General features: G+C 44.4%; 1 protein-coding gene across 1 annotated transcript in view; it reads left to right on the forward strand.

Annotated features, from left to right (window-relative positions):
* Nucleotides 1–10,966, forward strand: part of LOC115328902 — a 111,728-nt gene extending 100,762 nt beyond the window's left edge. Inside the window, exons 8-10 of the mRNA XM_040215277.3 lie at nt 1,279–1,405; nt 4,575–4,720; nt 7,284–10,966. Coding sequence (XP_040071211.1) covers nt 1,279–1,405; nt 4,575–4,720; nt 7,284–7,574 — 564 coding nt within the window. The 3' untranslated portion in view covers nt 7,575–10,966. The remainder of the gene's footprint in view (nt 1–1,278; nt 1,406–4,574; nt 4,721–7,283) is intronic.
* The last annotated feature ends 3,718 nt before the right edge of the window (nt 10,967–14,684 follow it).

The raw sequence follows: 14,684 nt of genomic DNA on the forward strand, positions 1-14,684 counted from the left end.
AAGTACAACCAATTTTGGAAAATAGTGTTGCAGGTGAGGCTTCATTTGATGACACCGTGTTCCCTTAATATCAACACCATCCATTATCATTTTTGCTCAAAGTACTTCTCAAAAGATTGCAGAAAAGCTTCAAGCATTTCTCAGGCATAGAAAAAGAAGGCAGAGTGTACATAATACTCTTGCTGACCAGAGAGGATTGAAGAATAGCACTTTCAGGATCTGGCAACCGATTCTGGGCACTTGCTAGCACTACTAGTGCGTTTCCCAGGCTTACAAAAACTTGGCCACCATTTGTCTTTTTCTTTTACAGCGGAGCTGTTATGGGCTAGTTTTCCCAGGATTGCGTCCGCCAGCAAATAAATATTGACACTACACTCCAGACAGCTACCGCCATCTATGAGCGATGGCGGCAACCAGTCAACCGGCTTGCCGGTTGTCTGGTTGCCACCGTCACTCATAGATGGCGGCAACCTTTCCAGCCTTTCCACTCTGGCGTGCCGAGTTGCGGCTGGCCATTATTACTTCATTCCCACCATAGTACAGCTTTTCTGGTCTTCCTTCTTCACCAGAAAAAAAAAAAGCCGTGTTTTTTTTTTTTTCAGCTGCTGTTTATTATGAATATGTACATATGAGACACAATTTATTCTTTATTTTCTCAATATGAGTCAATGTATAAAAGGCAAATGTGGTATTGTAGTAATTATAAAATACATATCTGGGGTAGCCTTTTAGAGCACAATGGGGAAGGATCATTTGACATGCTACATCCACTTGTTCTTTCATTGTGTGAAATTCTAAGGTGACAAATTTTTAGTTTGACAGCTGCTAAATTGGAATGCTTGCTTGGTATGTGTAGAGATATTGTAACAGCTACAAAAGGATTAAAGAAAAAATCTTATCACAGTTACTTCAAGGACACACTAGAAGCATATGTTCAAGTTCAAGATTGAAGATGCAGATGTCTCAGATTTTTAAACTTTAACTTTACGAGTATAACTTGTGCCATAGGTACACGAGACGACACTACCAAACTTTTAATCCAAGCAGTTGACTTCGAAACTGAATGTATCAATTAAAAGCTCAGTGAACAGAGGCACCATGCAGGTAGTGGAGGTGAAGAGGAGTGACTTATACCAGGGTTGACTGTGATGTCACAGTTGAACTCGACTCTTTCTCTTTCTCTCTCAGATTCATGATTCAGTTTCGACTGTGATGCACCCCAACAAAAGCGTCCTTTGAATGTTTCACACCGTACCATTTTGTATTTCCACTTTCCAGACGTGCCCAAGCTCTTCCTCGGGGTCCTCGCCTACAAAGTCACAACCGCAGCAGGCGAAGGACGGTGAATCGGCCGTTCAACTGATGGCATCTACAGCCGTCTTTGTTGTGGAACCTGGAGAAAGCAGTGAGTCATCGTCGAAACTAACACTCAAATACGTACTCGGTCAATCGATCTTTACTTCACAAGTAGTGCTACGGGAGCAAGTGTGAAAATGATATTCGACTGCACAAGGTTCTTGGGAGGGATTCTAGGTGCAGCACAGTTAGATCCCACTCTCACTTGCAAGTGCTGTCTTCGACATACTGCCAGACATTCCTTAATTGTACCCCCTTGGTTTTATTTGCATCAGTTTCACAATTTCTTTACTCCTCAAGGCTATTTCTGCTTCAGTATATTGTTTATTTGGATTGCGCCGCGTCCAAACAAGGGCACCGACAGGCCTGAAATGTGACACCCAACCAGTCTGCAAGATGAAGGCATCTTTGCAGACGAGTTGCATGCTATAAGCTACATTAATAAAATTTTCAATTGGAAGTCACTTCAGTATCTTTTCGTGTAGTTGCATGTCATAAAAACTTCAGCATCTTAGGCATTGAAGAAAATATGTGGCATCATGGAATGTTTTCAAGATGATGACATCTTGTATATGTTACAATACAATGCACTGTAATGCCAAGCCTTCTTCACTGACATCCAAATGTCATGACAACATCTGGAAGTACAGGGGTCAATGAATACCAGCAGCTTCATAGCAGCTTTTTTTTTACTGTTTTCCGAACTATTGTAAAATAGCGTGGAAGCGCCCACTTGGCCCTAACGCCCACTATTAACATTTCCCAAACTTGGGAATTCGGCAAAATATATGTTAAGTGCCCGATTTGATCAGACAAGTGCCCATGTCTAGATTAATCCAGATTTCAGAAAAGGAGGGATGGGTGGTGCCCCGGTATTTTACAGTAAGTTTATGCAGTGTAAGCCCACTTAAGTTATGAGTATACATAAAAAGCGGAGCGATATTATGTTAGTCCTTTTACTATAATCGAGTGATATGTTCAGTAAATATTCACAGTTTGCAATAGGTGGACAAACATTTCACTTTGCTTGACTTGTCTTTACTAACAGACTGGTCTAGCAATCAGACTGCTGGTAAAGGCGCAGATGGCGACACAATCACTTGTGGTAAAAAATAAGTCTATGCCAATATCCCAAACTTCCAATACTTTGCAAATAGTGTTTGCTACTTGATTAGCGAATCACAGTGCACTCTTAATGTGTGAAATTTTCCAGTTGGTTGAACATTCGAGAAAGTTGCTAACAATGTCTTCAGAATTTCCAGCGTTCTCGCGTCAAGCTTTGCCGTGTCACACTGGCGCACGCGCGACAGGCTTGACTGTTTTGCACCGATGTACTCGGAAAACAGCTTACGTCGTGTAGCATCTCCATTGGAAATTTTGCTCACTCGTAGATCAACTTTCTTCGATTACAATTATAGGTAGACCTTCAACTAAAAGAGATGGTGCCGAAAACAGAAAAAATGCAACCTAGTATATATTTAAATAGGTCAGATAGTCATTGCTTTGCTTGCCATGTTTTATATATTTTTTAACCCATCCCATCAGAAAGTTTTCCATTGAACGCAAGCATGTAAAATATTTCTCATTAAATAAAACTATTACTTTTAAGTATGTTTGCTGAAAAGGAATTCCGGTTGTGGTTTTTTGAAGTATTCACACTGAATTGAATTTAAAAACCACCCATTCCATTTGCAGTCATTTTTAATATTTGCACTTGATTAGCAGCCAACAATTTTATATTTTGACGCCTCTAGTAAAAATGCATCAGCATAATGGGTAGACGACAATAGCGCAGTGACGGCGCAGGCAAGCTGGTGCAAGTCTACCATTCTGCTAAAACACCGGAGACTAGGTGAAAATATGTGGTCGCTTCACATGTCTTCACTCAGTTTAAGGCCCGTTCACACACGTGCAACCGAGTAGGACTGACTGAAACAAGACAGCTGTTGCGAGGTTCTTTGTGGTTAATAATCGACAAGATACAATGTCCTTCGTTTTTCATAAAAGCTTGTATTTACAAAAGAAATCAAAGAGTTCATATGCTTATACAAAAAAAGGAAAACTTAGTTAAAGAAATGAAAGAAAGGAAAACGCATCAGTCACCATGTCTTTGAATTCCTGTGCAGCAGTGTGTCTTGTGCTGTCGTTGTCGGCCCACGGTTGTGGCTGGAAGTCAGGAGCGGGAGCGGTTGGCTTCCGTCGGCGGCCCCAAGAGTCACCGCAACCAGTGCTCGCGTAGTAGGAAGCCGGGCAGCGTAGGTTTCTATGCGCTGCCCTCGCTGGAACAGGCTGCTGGTCAGGCAGTAGGAGGCCGCCGATTGCCCTGGCCGATGGTGTCGTTCCGCCCTCTCTGCACGTTCCCTTCGGCCAGTCTCCTTTCACGCGCTCTCTGCACGCACTCCCAAAACTTCCCTTCTTCGCCATCTTCCTTTCTCCCTCTGGGCCGATCCATGGGTTGACTTGCACTTCTTCTTTTCCACATTGAGTCACATCATCACAACAGCTTTTTAAGCTTCTTGCGATGGCATAGGACTGGATGCGCTGCTACGGAGCAGGTCCCAAACCGTCGCAAGAAGCTTAAGAACAGGTCTTGTCTCAGCAGGTCCCATTCAGTTGCAAGTGTGTGAATGGGCATTTAGGTTTTTAAGCAATAACCAAAAAACCGTGAATTCATCTTGATCCCGTGGTTAAACTTGACATACACAATATCTGTCTCTGCGGCATTCTTCAAGAATTCTGGTAAACATTGCAGTTTTTTTTTTTTATTTTCGCTTTTTCTCCTTGGTAAACATTGCAGTTTTTTTTTAGTTTTGCTTTTTCTTCTTTTTTTATGTGATGGTGGGCACGTCTGGGATTCCTTGTTCCTTCCTGCAAACTGTTGAGCAGTTATAGTAAAGACCGCCCCGGTAGACACAAAGCCAATTAGCTTTGCGTCCACCCACAATTCGGAACGACAGCAGAATGTCGAGCTTGCAATCGTGGGGTCGCAGGTCTGACTCCCGTTGGTGCATGTTTAGAAATCCGTTCCTTCTTCTCGACCTACCACCCCTTCATGCAGATCATCTTCTGAAGTCCGCGTTACATGTTTCCCAACGGTGTCCGCGGCGTTCCTTCTCGCTTTCCTCGGGGATCTCGGCCCTCGGACACGTTCCGCATTGAAAAGGGCAGACGACGTCGTGCCAGTACCTTCTAAAGGGGGTCTCCCTTGCGCGTCGCAGCCTCTTCACCGATCCGAGAGTGCACCGAGTGGCGCTTCCCGTGGCTCATCGGCCTGTGCATCTGCCTGGCCATCCTGCTGCTGGTCATGCTCATCGTCAACATCTTCCTCTGCTCCTCCCTCACGTGCACCTGCACCAAGACAGAGGTGCGTCTGCTTTCAGAGCGCATAACATTTTATGCGACGTCGCATACTGTAAACGACTCTCTATTTTCGATTTCGGAAAGTAGTTTAATCAATCTTGCGATTTGGGGGCGAAGTGCTATGTGTTCTTTTCCGTGGAGCGATATAATTGGCGAGACCAATCATTCGCAATGTTTTTCGAATCACAAAAGTCAGGTCCTCGTAAAAATTGAGTCGTTTACAAGATAAAATATACACCAACTCATGTTTACTAACAAACCGGAGCGCCCCTAGCGAACGCCACGGGCGCTGCGCATGCGCGATGAAGTGTGGGCAAGAAGCTCGTCGCCGCCCATAAACAAACCATTGAAATGAGATCTTGTCGGCGTCAGTATGAGTCCCCGTGCTCTTTTTTGCGTTGGAATTGTTGCTTCTATGTCTTCCTGGCAATGTCTGACTACTTGAGCAGCGTCAGCGAAATTGCTGAGGATCGTTACACCGCAAAACTTTGCGTGAATAATGTGACATGCGGCGATTCGTTTTGTGTGGACGCCGCAGAATGTAGCTAAAGCCTGATTCGCATGATAAGATTTCGCTCGCAATTTCCAGTCTCGACATCACTCAAGCTGCAAAAGCATGAACCATAACTGAGATGGTGGACGTCGATACTGAAAATTGCAAGCAGAATCGGACCAAGTGAATCGCGCATAACAACTCTGTGATGGCCACTGGTAACAATGATCATCAACATCTCATTGTATCTACTGTTTACATCGAGCCTGCTTACGAACCTCCAAACTTGTCTTTTGAGGTCTGCACCTACTTCTTATCGCAAGTACCGGGCTAACATTTTGTCTACAGGCCGGTGTCGTCTAAAAGAGCAGACAACAAGCAGAAATGTTTGAAAGAGCAGACGACAGTTCGAACGATCAGGCGGCCGTTTGAACTTGAAGACGCACTGAACGTAGTCCGCAGGTGGTCCGTACAACTTGACGGATTTCCGGCGTTCATGTTGGAACAAAACAAATAAATCTGATGACCACAAGTATCCGTGAATTCAACCCAAAGTGCCTCCCGCCCCAGCAATCGTGGTCAGACGGCGTCTGGTTTTCCTTTTTCACGGCACTTATTCACGTTCTCGGACGAACCAAGCACATGAAAACCGACCTTCAAACCTTTCTCGATTCTTTTGGTACAGCCCCAGTCGCAGCAGTTTGACGAGAAGGCAGGTTTTTGTCTGGTTCCTTTCAAAACAACACAGGAATACACGTCTCACGTGGAGACTTCCGCCCACAGCCCCAGGTCGGAAGTGCGCCCAACACGCCACCACCCCGCCAAGATGTAACAGAGTTAAGTTCATGTGTATGTAAGCCCATAGAGACATCACATGCCCCGTGACCTCACATGACACCGCGACGGGTTGTGACATCATAGCCACATGACCACCCGAGGTCATGTGAAATCACACACGCCCATGGCATGTGCCCAGCTCATTTGCAACATGTCCTGTGCTCCCTTGTCTTCGTCAGCGTGATCAAGCGTGAGTTTTCTGTGCTGCAGTATGCCAGTAACTGCTGCTGTTCAATTCTTCCAATAGAGCTTATGCCAATAAAAAAAACGATTCTGCATTGCCCGTTCTGAGGGTTGCACTGCAAGTTAGAAGCGGGTTAAAAACATTTTCGTGGTAACTACACAAACGATTCCTTGCACACACGTATATGCTGAGTGTGTTGTAATAAGAGGCAATGAATGTTTATTCTGCCTTTTTAGAACACTGAATTTAGTACATTGCACTTAGTGCATCAAAAGAGCACCTCTTCGTACATACACTGCCATACTCCAAGGACGCCGCAGAGCTTGTGCCAGCCAATCGCTGATGCTGAGAAGCTTTTAAACTGAATTTTCTGAATCCACACAGAAAAACTGCTTTGCCTGGTAATACTGCACTAGCCAAATAGACCTTTTGCTAAATTACCTAGGCACCAAGGAACATGTTGTAAGTGTAGTTAAACGCACTGCACGCAAATGCAGTGCGCGTCTCCAGCAGTAACAGTTCTAAAGCAAAAGCATAAAACAAATGGCATCTTGCATGCACATTTGTCAACGCTGTATTGTAGTTATTTACTTCGAATATTTTATACGGATAAGGCGAGCGCATGCAGCACGTGTACCTACATTCCCTGCATTCTCCTTGATGCTTGGGTAATTTAGCAATAGGTATATTGCCGCTCAAGACAAAACCATAAGAATGGCACATCAAGACACATTGACTTCTTGCTACGGACCATACCAATAATTGCCTTCTATGCACTCCCATCTTTGTAAACTGGGCAGTGCAGTGCCTTCCGAGCGTGCGTAGCATCCCTTTTCTGCAGAATATTGACACGGGGCATGCGAAGCACAGTCCGGCGACTTGACTCTGCGTTGTTCGCCTGGACTATAAGCACCGGAAAGGTGTATGGGACATTCATTAAACAAATCCGATCGTTTTCGGTTCTTGCACCGATGTGCAATGCCAACCGCCAAACTTAACTGTTCCAACTCAAGGCAATTTTCTTTTTTTTTTTTTTTCTTTTTTTATGCACAGGTGGAAGAAAAGGAGCCCTCTGAAATGGAGGACTACGACCCATACAAGGTCGGCTGGGCACCCAGCTCCCAGTACGGGTCCCGCACCTCACTCAACAAGCCGGGTTACGCCTCGGGTGGCTCCACCCTCAACTCGGCGCGTTCCGTGAGCAACGGCAGCGACCACTACACCATCGTCCACTCGCGGCCCAACAGCCGGTACTCGCACCACTCCAGCAAGGAGCCGCTGCACCGTGCCGGGCCAGGCTCGCACCTGTCCAACGGGCACGGACACTACAACTCCAGGATATAGGTTCTTCAATGCCGTGGCGTCACTCCTCCTGGAGACCGAACTTTTATGCACCGCAAGCGCTTCCGTGAATCCCGGTGGGACCGTTTCCCCCGGATGCCAAAACAGGGATTGCGAAGACGGCGTGTAAAAATTAAGGACAGCTGCCCCTCGTTCGTCACGGGGTGTCGAGCGTTTTTTACGCTGAAACACCCGCACAATGTTCGCGGGAGACCTCGTGTTATTTCTGTGACGGCTGTACCGTAAAATCTTGAGAGATGCCCTACCCCCCAAAAGGTAACCTGCTCCCCATTTTTTGGCTCGATTTGCTATTTCTTTTTTGAACACCGAAAGATAGCCCACTCTTAGTAATCTTCGTGTTTGGATCAACGATGACCTCTGCGTAAATGCATCTAGTTAGCTATGGCAAGATATAAGCGAACATTGCAGACTGGGAAGTGTGGTCATGTCTGCTTCATTGCCCCTTGCCACGATAACAAGTTTGACAAAGGCACGTGGTCTAAAAATAGCATATTTTTCAACTTTTCTTGGTTGCACGCTGAAAGTTAGCCCACTCCTTATTTCACCCAATTTGCTCTCCATTTTAGGTGCGCCATCTCCCGGGATTTTACGGTAGTCCGTTGCAGGTTAAGAAAAGTCTGACAAGCTCGTCCCATAGGGCCCCCCCATTCCTCCCGCTTTAGCAGAGCGAACGCTGGAGAGGAGGAAGCAATTTCGGCGAGCAGAGAGCTTCTGTAAGAGGGGCTTGTCCCGATTTTCTTAAAACCTCAACGGACTATGGAAGCGAATGACGATGCGAGACAAGACCCGTGTTTCGTTGAGTTGAAACGAGGTTGCTCATGTGCCTTTTGGAATTTTAATGATGGTGGTCAAGTAAAGGAGGAGTTGGCTGCTGAATTCACCCGAACCAAACACACCTCGCTTGTTTCGAAACTCGCGAGGTTCGGGCTGGGGACGTCCAGGTTTGTTTGACACAGCTGGGCTACATTGGTTCGGGTTTCACTTCCTGCGCGCGACAGCGAACGTTAACAGCTCGAGAGAGCACTCGTTCGTAGATGATAGGCATTGAACTTACGTTGTAATGAAACTAACAAAGAGAGTTCTTATAGCTATTTTTTTTCTTTTAGCCCATAATTATTTGGTTGATCCAAAACGAATTTCCCCGTTTTGAACTGGTTAGTGGCCTAGCAAGAAGTGTCGCGAACTAATTGAAGAATTGTAAATATATACCGGTCACAATGCTTTTGCGATGGCAAAGTTGAGGCTTGTCGGTGGTCACGTCCTGTTGTGGAGTAAATGACGTCGGCCGCGTTGTGGCCTATTTCGTGTCTATTGTTTTCTGAGCAACATTCCGGAGGGACTAAGCCATGCTTTGTGTGCTTACATGCACATCTTGAGGTGTGTGTGCAAACACTCTTCCAATGGATCAGTGTGCAATGCATGTGTACTTTTTTTTTTATTACTCTCAATATCGTCCAGTTTCCTCCAAACACCTAGTCCATGCTCAATGCTTCAGACAAGAATGACTACTATGTATAAAAGACAGTTCTATAAAAGTATCCAGAAGAAATCGCAGCTCTGTAGTTTATATCGACGTTGTCATGACACCAGCTGCTGATATACATGGGACATGTCACAATTAAAATGGGAGAATTTGTTTTTCTTTCTTAATTTATGTATTAAGCATTACTTAAAAGTTTGCTGCAGCTGCAAATTTTTGTTATTTGTTGTGGCTTTATGTAACAGATTTTAAGCAGAACGATATGTTTCTGTGATGGAACTACATTCTTTTGTGCCCACAGTACCCAGAGCAAGATGTGTGACACATTTTGTTGACTGCCCCTCCCTTGGGACATATGTAGGCTTCTTCGAATTTTAGACACAATCAGCTGCAGTGTCTAACAAGAGAAGGGAACCTATCTGGGGAATGGGCCATATTTCTTAATTTTTATAATGTCTATATTTAAGAAACAAAGTGCCTTCAGACTGACAGATTTTAACGTGCCCCGTGACTTAATTGTTTTCGTACTGTCAGCAGACGTGTGGCATTCAGGGAATGCCAAGACGCCCGTTTTTAATATGAAGTTTTTGATATGCTATTTGTTTACTAATTACAAAGTGCCATTTGATACCATGTAATGCAGAATTATATAGGAAGAGTAGTATATTTGTGTTGTGTCTTGTAGTATCGCAGATAGAGAGACGTGAATCAAGTGAGATCATAAAAGTGATTACAAGACTATGTGCCTATACACGCATGCAACCGTACATCATATTACGAGAGTATAAATAACCAAGCAAACCCGTCCCCCTAAACTGGCTCAAAAAATGTAACCTGTGACATGGTGACAACTTTGAGCGCATATAATTTGTGTCTTCATTGGCAGATTGATCGCTGTAGCACCTCAAACTTGTCTAGAGATATGTCTTAGCGTGAAGTCGCTTTTCTGTCCTGTTGGTATAAAGTGCAGTTGTCTGATGCAAAATCTCTTCTTGCAACAAATGTGAATTTTTAAATTGAATGTACCAGTCAAAAAAATATTATGGGTTTTCCTCCCAATGTTTTACTTCTTACGCAGTGAACTAACTTGGGTAGGAAAAACAAGCACTTGCAAGTAAGAAGATCAAAACAATTTTGCCCCAAGATGGTTAGATTCTTTTGTGGCAATCTCAGAATCGGGAAATGTTCACGCTTGCCAGACCTTTCGTCTTATGCAGTGTGCCCTATGAGGCCTATGTAGGCCTCAGATGGGTCTTTGTAGGTCACATACTGCATGCTACTTGGTTTTGCACTTGTGATTCACAAACAAATCTACATGTTTTTTTTTTAATTACATTACTTTTTTTTAATAAGTACATGTCACTCATAATGCTGGATTGGAGAAATTTTCTAAGAATTATGCCTAACTAAATGGCCAATTTTTTAAATAGAAAGGCCTGGTTAAAGGCCCAATTCCACCATATATATGCAATTTTTAAGGAACCTGCTCTGGCAGCAGAAATAACTTGCAAAAACACCGGAAGAGAATGGTACACAAATGACATTGAGAGCCTGCAGTCGACAAAAGGGTATGACGGCGTCAAGAGTCATCCTACTCTTTCAGATAAGGCGTAAGTGATACAATCATAGGAAATTGAACAGACAGAAATCATAGTTGAAGGCAGATGGCATAGGACACCTCAGCCTGGTTAAACGTGTTGTCTAAAATTATATGCATCTGCTCAAAACTAATGTGCGGTTATCCTCTGCTCATAACACCATACCTAGAACTGTCATCCATGTTAGAACATTCACCGAATTCTGACACCATCCTCATGGCATAAAACATGCTTGCTGCATTGATATATAGTGTGTACATATTCACAAGCTGTACATTAAAATTTGTGTTTTTCGACGCGAGTGTTGAATGGGCTGTTGTATTTTCGTTTTTTGAATCCTTTTATTTTGGGTGCAACAAATGCTCCACACATTGGTTTTTCGGATGAATGAGAGTGATGTATGCAAGTGCAAAACAAATCACACAAACAAGTCATTTGACAAGGAAAAGGTAAGTGAGAATAACAAACTAACTTGTCTTATCTGTGGTGTTGCAATGTAGCTAAAAACCTTCTGAAGCAGGAGGTAGGACCTAAAATTGAGCAGGCTTTTAAGTTCTGGCAATACGGGAGAATTCTGCCAACTTTCCTTCGAGCTCTCCCCCTGGTAACAAATTTTTTTTAAAACATGTTACCCTTTCAGAAATGGTATCATACATCATAAAAGCCTGCAAATTACAAGAGCCAGAACTTGGGTTCAGTCCAACATCTTGGAAGGGCACTTGTGTGAGTGCCATAGCAGACAAGCAGGCAGTAAAATGTACTAGTGAAAGCATCTGAGCGTATGCTGACAGGCAGCACAGACTATTCTTATGAAATCATCGACCATGTAATTATGTTTGTTAAGGTTTGCACATACCTGAGTGGTGTTCCACAGATTTCTTAGTGCTTAACACTGGCAAAACAAAGGTTTTATCAATGTCTCATAAACGCAATATATTGTCTTACCCCTACATTTTTTAAAGGAGCTGTGCGATGATTTTAACACCATCTTCTGCTTTTGACATTGTTTATCTTGTCACAAAGAACAGAAAACACACCTCCTTCCTTCAAAATGTTGATTCCACCGTGGAATCGAGGCAAAAATTAGAATATTCCCCGACCTGCAGCCGCGAGCGGCGGCCATGAGAAACACGCGGCATGACGTCAAGGGGGGTCTTGTAGAAAGATAGAAAGTTGCACGAATACCTGTTTGATAAAAGGTAACTTTTCTATAAATCTTGTCCTTCCAACATAAATATAAATGTGTCAAACCTGGTATCATATACAAAACTTTTATTATACGGAGTTTTGGTGGCGCCATCTATCCTCAGTTCACAAAACCGTCAGCTCCATCTGCTGCTGCGAACAGCCGCCAGAAGCCGGAGGGGGAGGGGGACAGAGCAGGACAGGGATGGCCGGACTTGGATGACACTTTCCTCCTTTCACCATATTGTTTGCGCTGTGTCAGCACGTGGTCAGGCGGTCGCGAGCGGATGAGTTCTTGCTGCTCACTGATGGCTCTAGAGAGAGAACTTTACCGGAACCCCGCGCGACCCCCATTGATGTCACAGCGCGCGTGACTCGGAAGCTGGTGAAGGAGTTGAGAGGTGCCAAAAACCTCAATCTTTGTCCATTTTCAAAAATAAAAACTAGTACACGCAGGCAAAAGCGTTTTTTTGTTCTTTACTTCAGAAAGGTCGAGGCACCAACTGCCAAATTATTTAAGCAAAGCACTGAAATAGTTGCATAGCTCCTTTAAGTCGGCTGTCCTTCCAGGAGTCACCGAGATTCGCGACCTTGGGATTTATTTTGACTCGAGTTTTCTTATCATGTTTCACGGATTGCTGCCCGTGCTGTCCGAATGGTGGGTTTGCTCTATCGCTTATCATGTGACTTTACGAATTCTTCATGCGTTGTCCAGTTGTTTTCATGTCTTGTACGTGCAAAATTTGGGTTTGGTAGTGCGATATGGAATTCGCCGACTGCCACTGATCCGTCAGGGATAGAAAATGTGCAGAAACATTTTATTTGTCTTGTTTACGATAAGTACTTTGGCAGAAGGTTCTATTATAACTACGACGACATTCTTAAAAGCCTATGTTTAGAGCATTAATAGAAGCGAAGACTCTCCCCGTGATATTTTATTTTTTCAGAAAGTAATAAATGGTCACATCGACGCTCACCTTTTAGGCTCTGAATTTTCACGCATTTGCTCTATCACAAAGACATTGTTCCTGGTTCCACGCTCACATCCAAGAAATATTGTCGCCTTTAACCCACATGCAACTCTCTCTCAAACATCTAAACTCGCCATCATTGCATGTTTTTAGTGAATTTACATCTTTCAAGTGTAATTTTGATTATGCACTGCACAATGTTTAGGACACATATCTCAATCAGAAACTGTCGATTCTTTTTTTTTTTTACAGCGGTAGCTGTTAGTGCCCTTTCTTGGCAAAAAATGCTCACATACGAACACAAAACCCCACTCTACTGCAGCTCTCCTCTCCCTGTCATTCCTCACACACGCACACTCCTCCCCCCCCTTTCCCACCCCTCCTGCCTCCTCTGTTCCGAAAAACCCACATGATCACGGGGAGAGCGCTCTTCTCCTCCCCATTGTTCCTGCTACATCCACATACCCTCCCAAAACACCCTCTCTTCTCCCTCTCCATTCCTTCTCCCCCTCCTCCTCCATCACCACCTTCCCAGCAGCCACTGTTGCGAAACAACCTTGTGGTCGAGCCGTGCGGACATGCTCCCTCGCCTCCCCACACCTCTACAGAAAAGTTTGGGTACATACTTCCGCCTCTCCGTCACGAGCACGCCCGTCCTAAAAGAATTTTTCAGTAGAAAAAAAAAAAGCACGTTGCTGTGTCCTTTTCTGACACATGCAACATTTCCCAATCATTCCACCAAAGCACACATCTCCCACATGTCTCCTACATCCATGCCAATGAAAGCAAAGAACCCATTGCAAACATTGTACAGCACACTGGCTGAAGGTAAATATTCTTCAACATGTTGTTTCGTAATGCAGCAGCTACCGCTGTCAATCGTACCACATTTTCTGTGGTCGTTTTTTAATCAAATCTTCTATATTTGTGTTACCACACTAAAATCTCACGGTTTTTCAGGGGAGCTAAGGAAATAAACAATTACTATTATTATTATTATTATTATTATTATTATCAAGGGCTGACGAGCAACCAGACAGGAGAAAACTTTCCCTCAATTCCTTCTTTCAATTCGAGAAAGAGGGAGACCCTCCTTTTTTTTGTTGAAAGTAGCTCGGAGACCTGTTCCTATAGGGGTATCCACACGAAGGAGAAATTTGCCCTTTCCTCCGCGGAGCGCGCATCACGTGAGACATACGTCATCCCTTTTTGACGCCTCGTGGCACCGTTCTCTCCTTCTCCTCCGTGGCGGAGGCGCGGAGGCTTCGTACTCTTAGCATGAGAACTCCGCAAGTGCGCGCGGCGGAGCCGGGGACGGTGTTTCCCGGGTTGTTGACGTCACGACATCCGTCCGCGGAGTTCTCCTTCGTGTGGATACCCCTTATGGAGGAGAGAACGAGGAGAGAACAAAAGGGAATGGAGAGGGAAACTGGGAACCAATTTTCTTCCCGGCAGAAGACAATTCTGAAGGTCGGCCAATAAGCATAACTTGACAAAGGGAAAGCCACAGCCACCGTGAGCCAATCGGAGCAACAAAGCAAAGCAATCAACAGATCTCCAGAAAAGGAGCATACTTCGATGGTCAAAGCAGACTCTAATTGGTGCGCTGGAGTCGCAGATTTTGCTGTTCACCAAGTCATGCTGAACCGTACTACAGCCGCAGGCAATGTTCTGGCCTCAGAAGTGCTACATCAAAACACTGCAGGAGACAGGATGGCAGCCGCAACCAGAAACGGTGAGAAAAAAGTGAAAAGGACGGCCATTGATCATTCAAAAGACGTCTCTACTCCAGCAGGAGGAGCCACCAATGTTGAGGTACTCTACATCAAGAGACTTATGTACTACATGCACCAGGCAC

Source organism: Ixodes scapularis, unplaced genomic scaffold, assembly GCF_016920785.2.
Source record: "Ixodes scapularis isolate PalLabHiFi unplaced genomic scaffold, ASM1692078v2 PGA_scaffold8__174_contigs__length_109621045, whole genome shotgun sequence".
Classification (NCBI taxonomy): Eukaryota; Metazoa; Arthropoda; class Arachnida; order Ixodida; family Ixodidae; genus Ixodes; species Ixodes scapularis.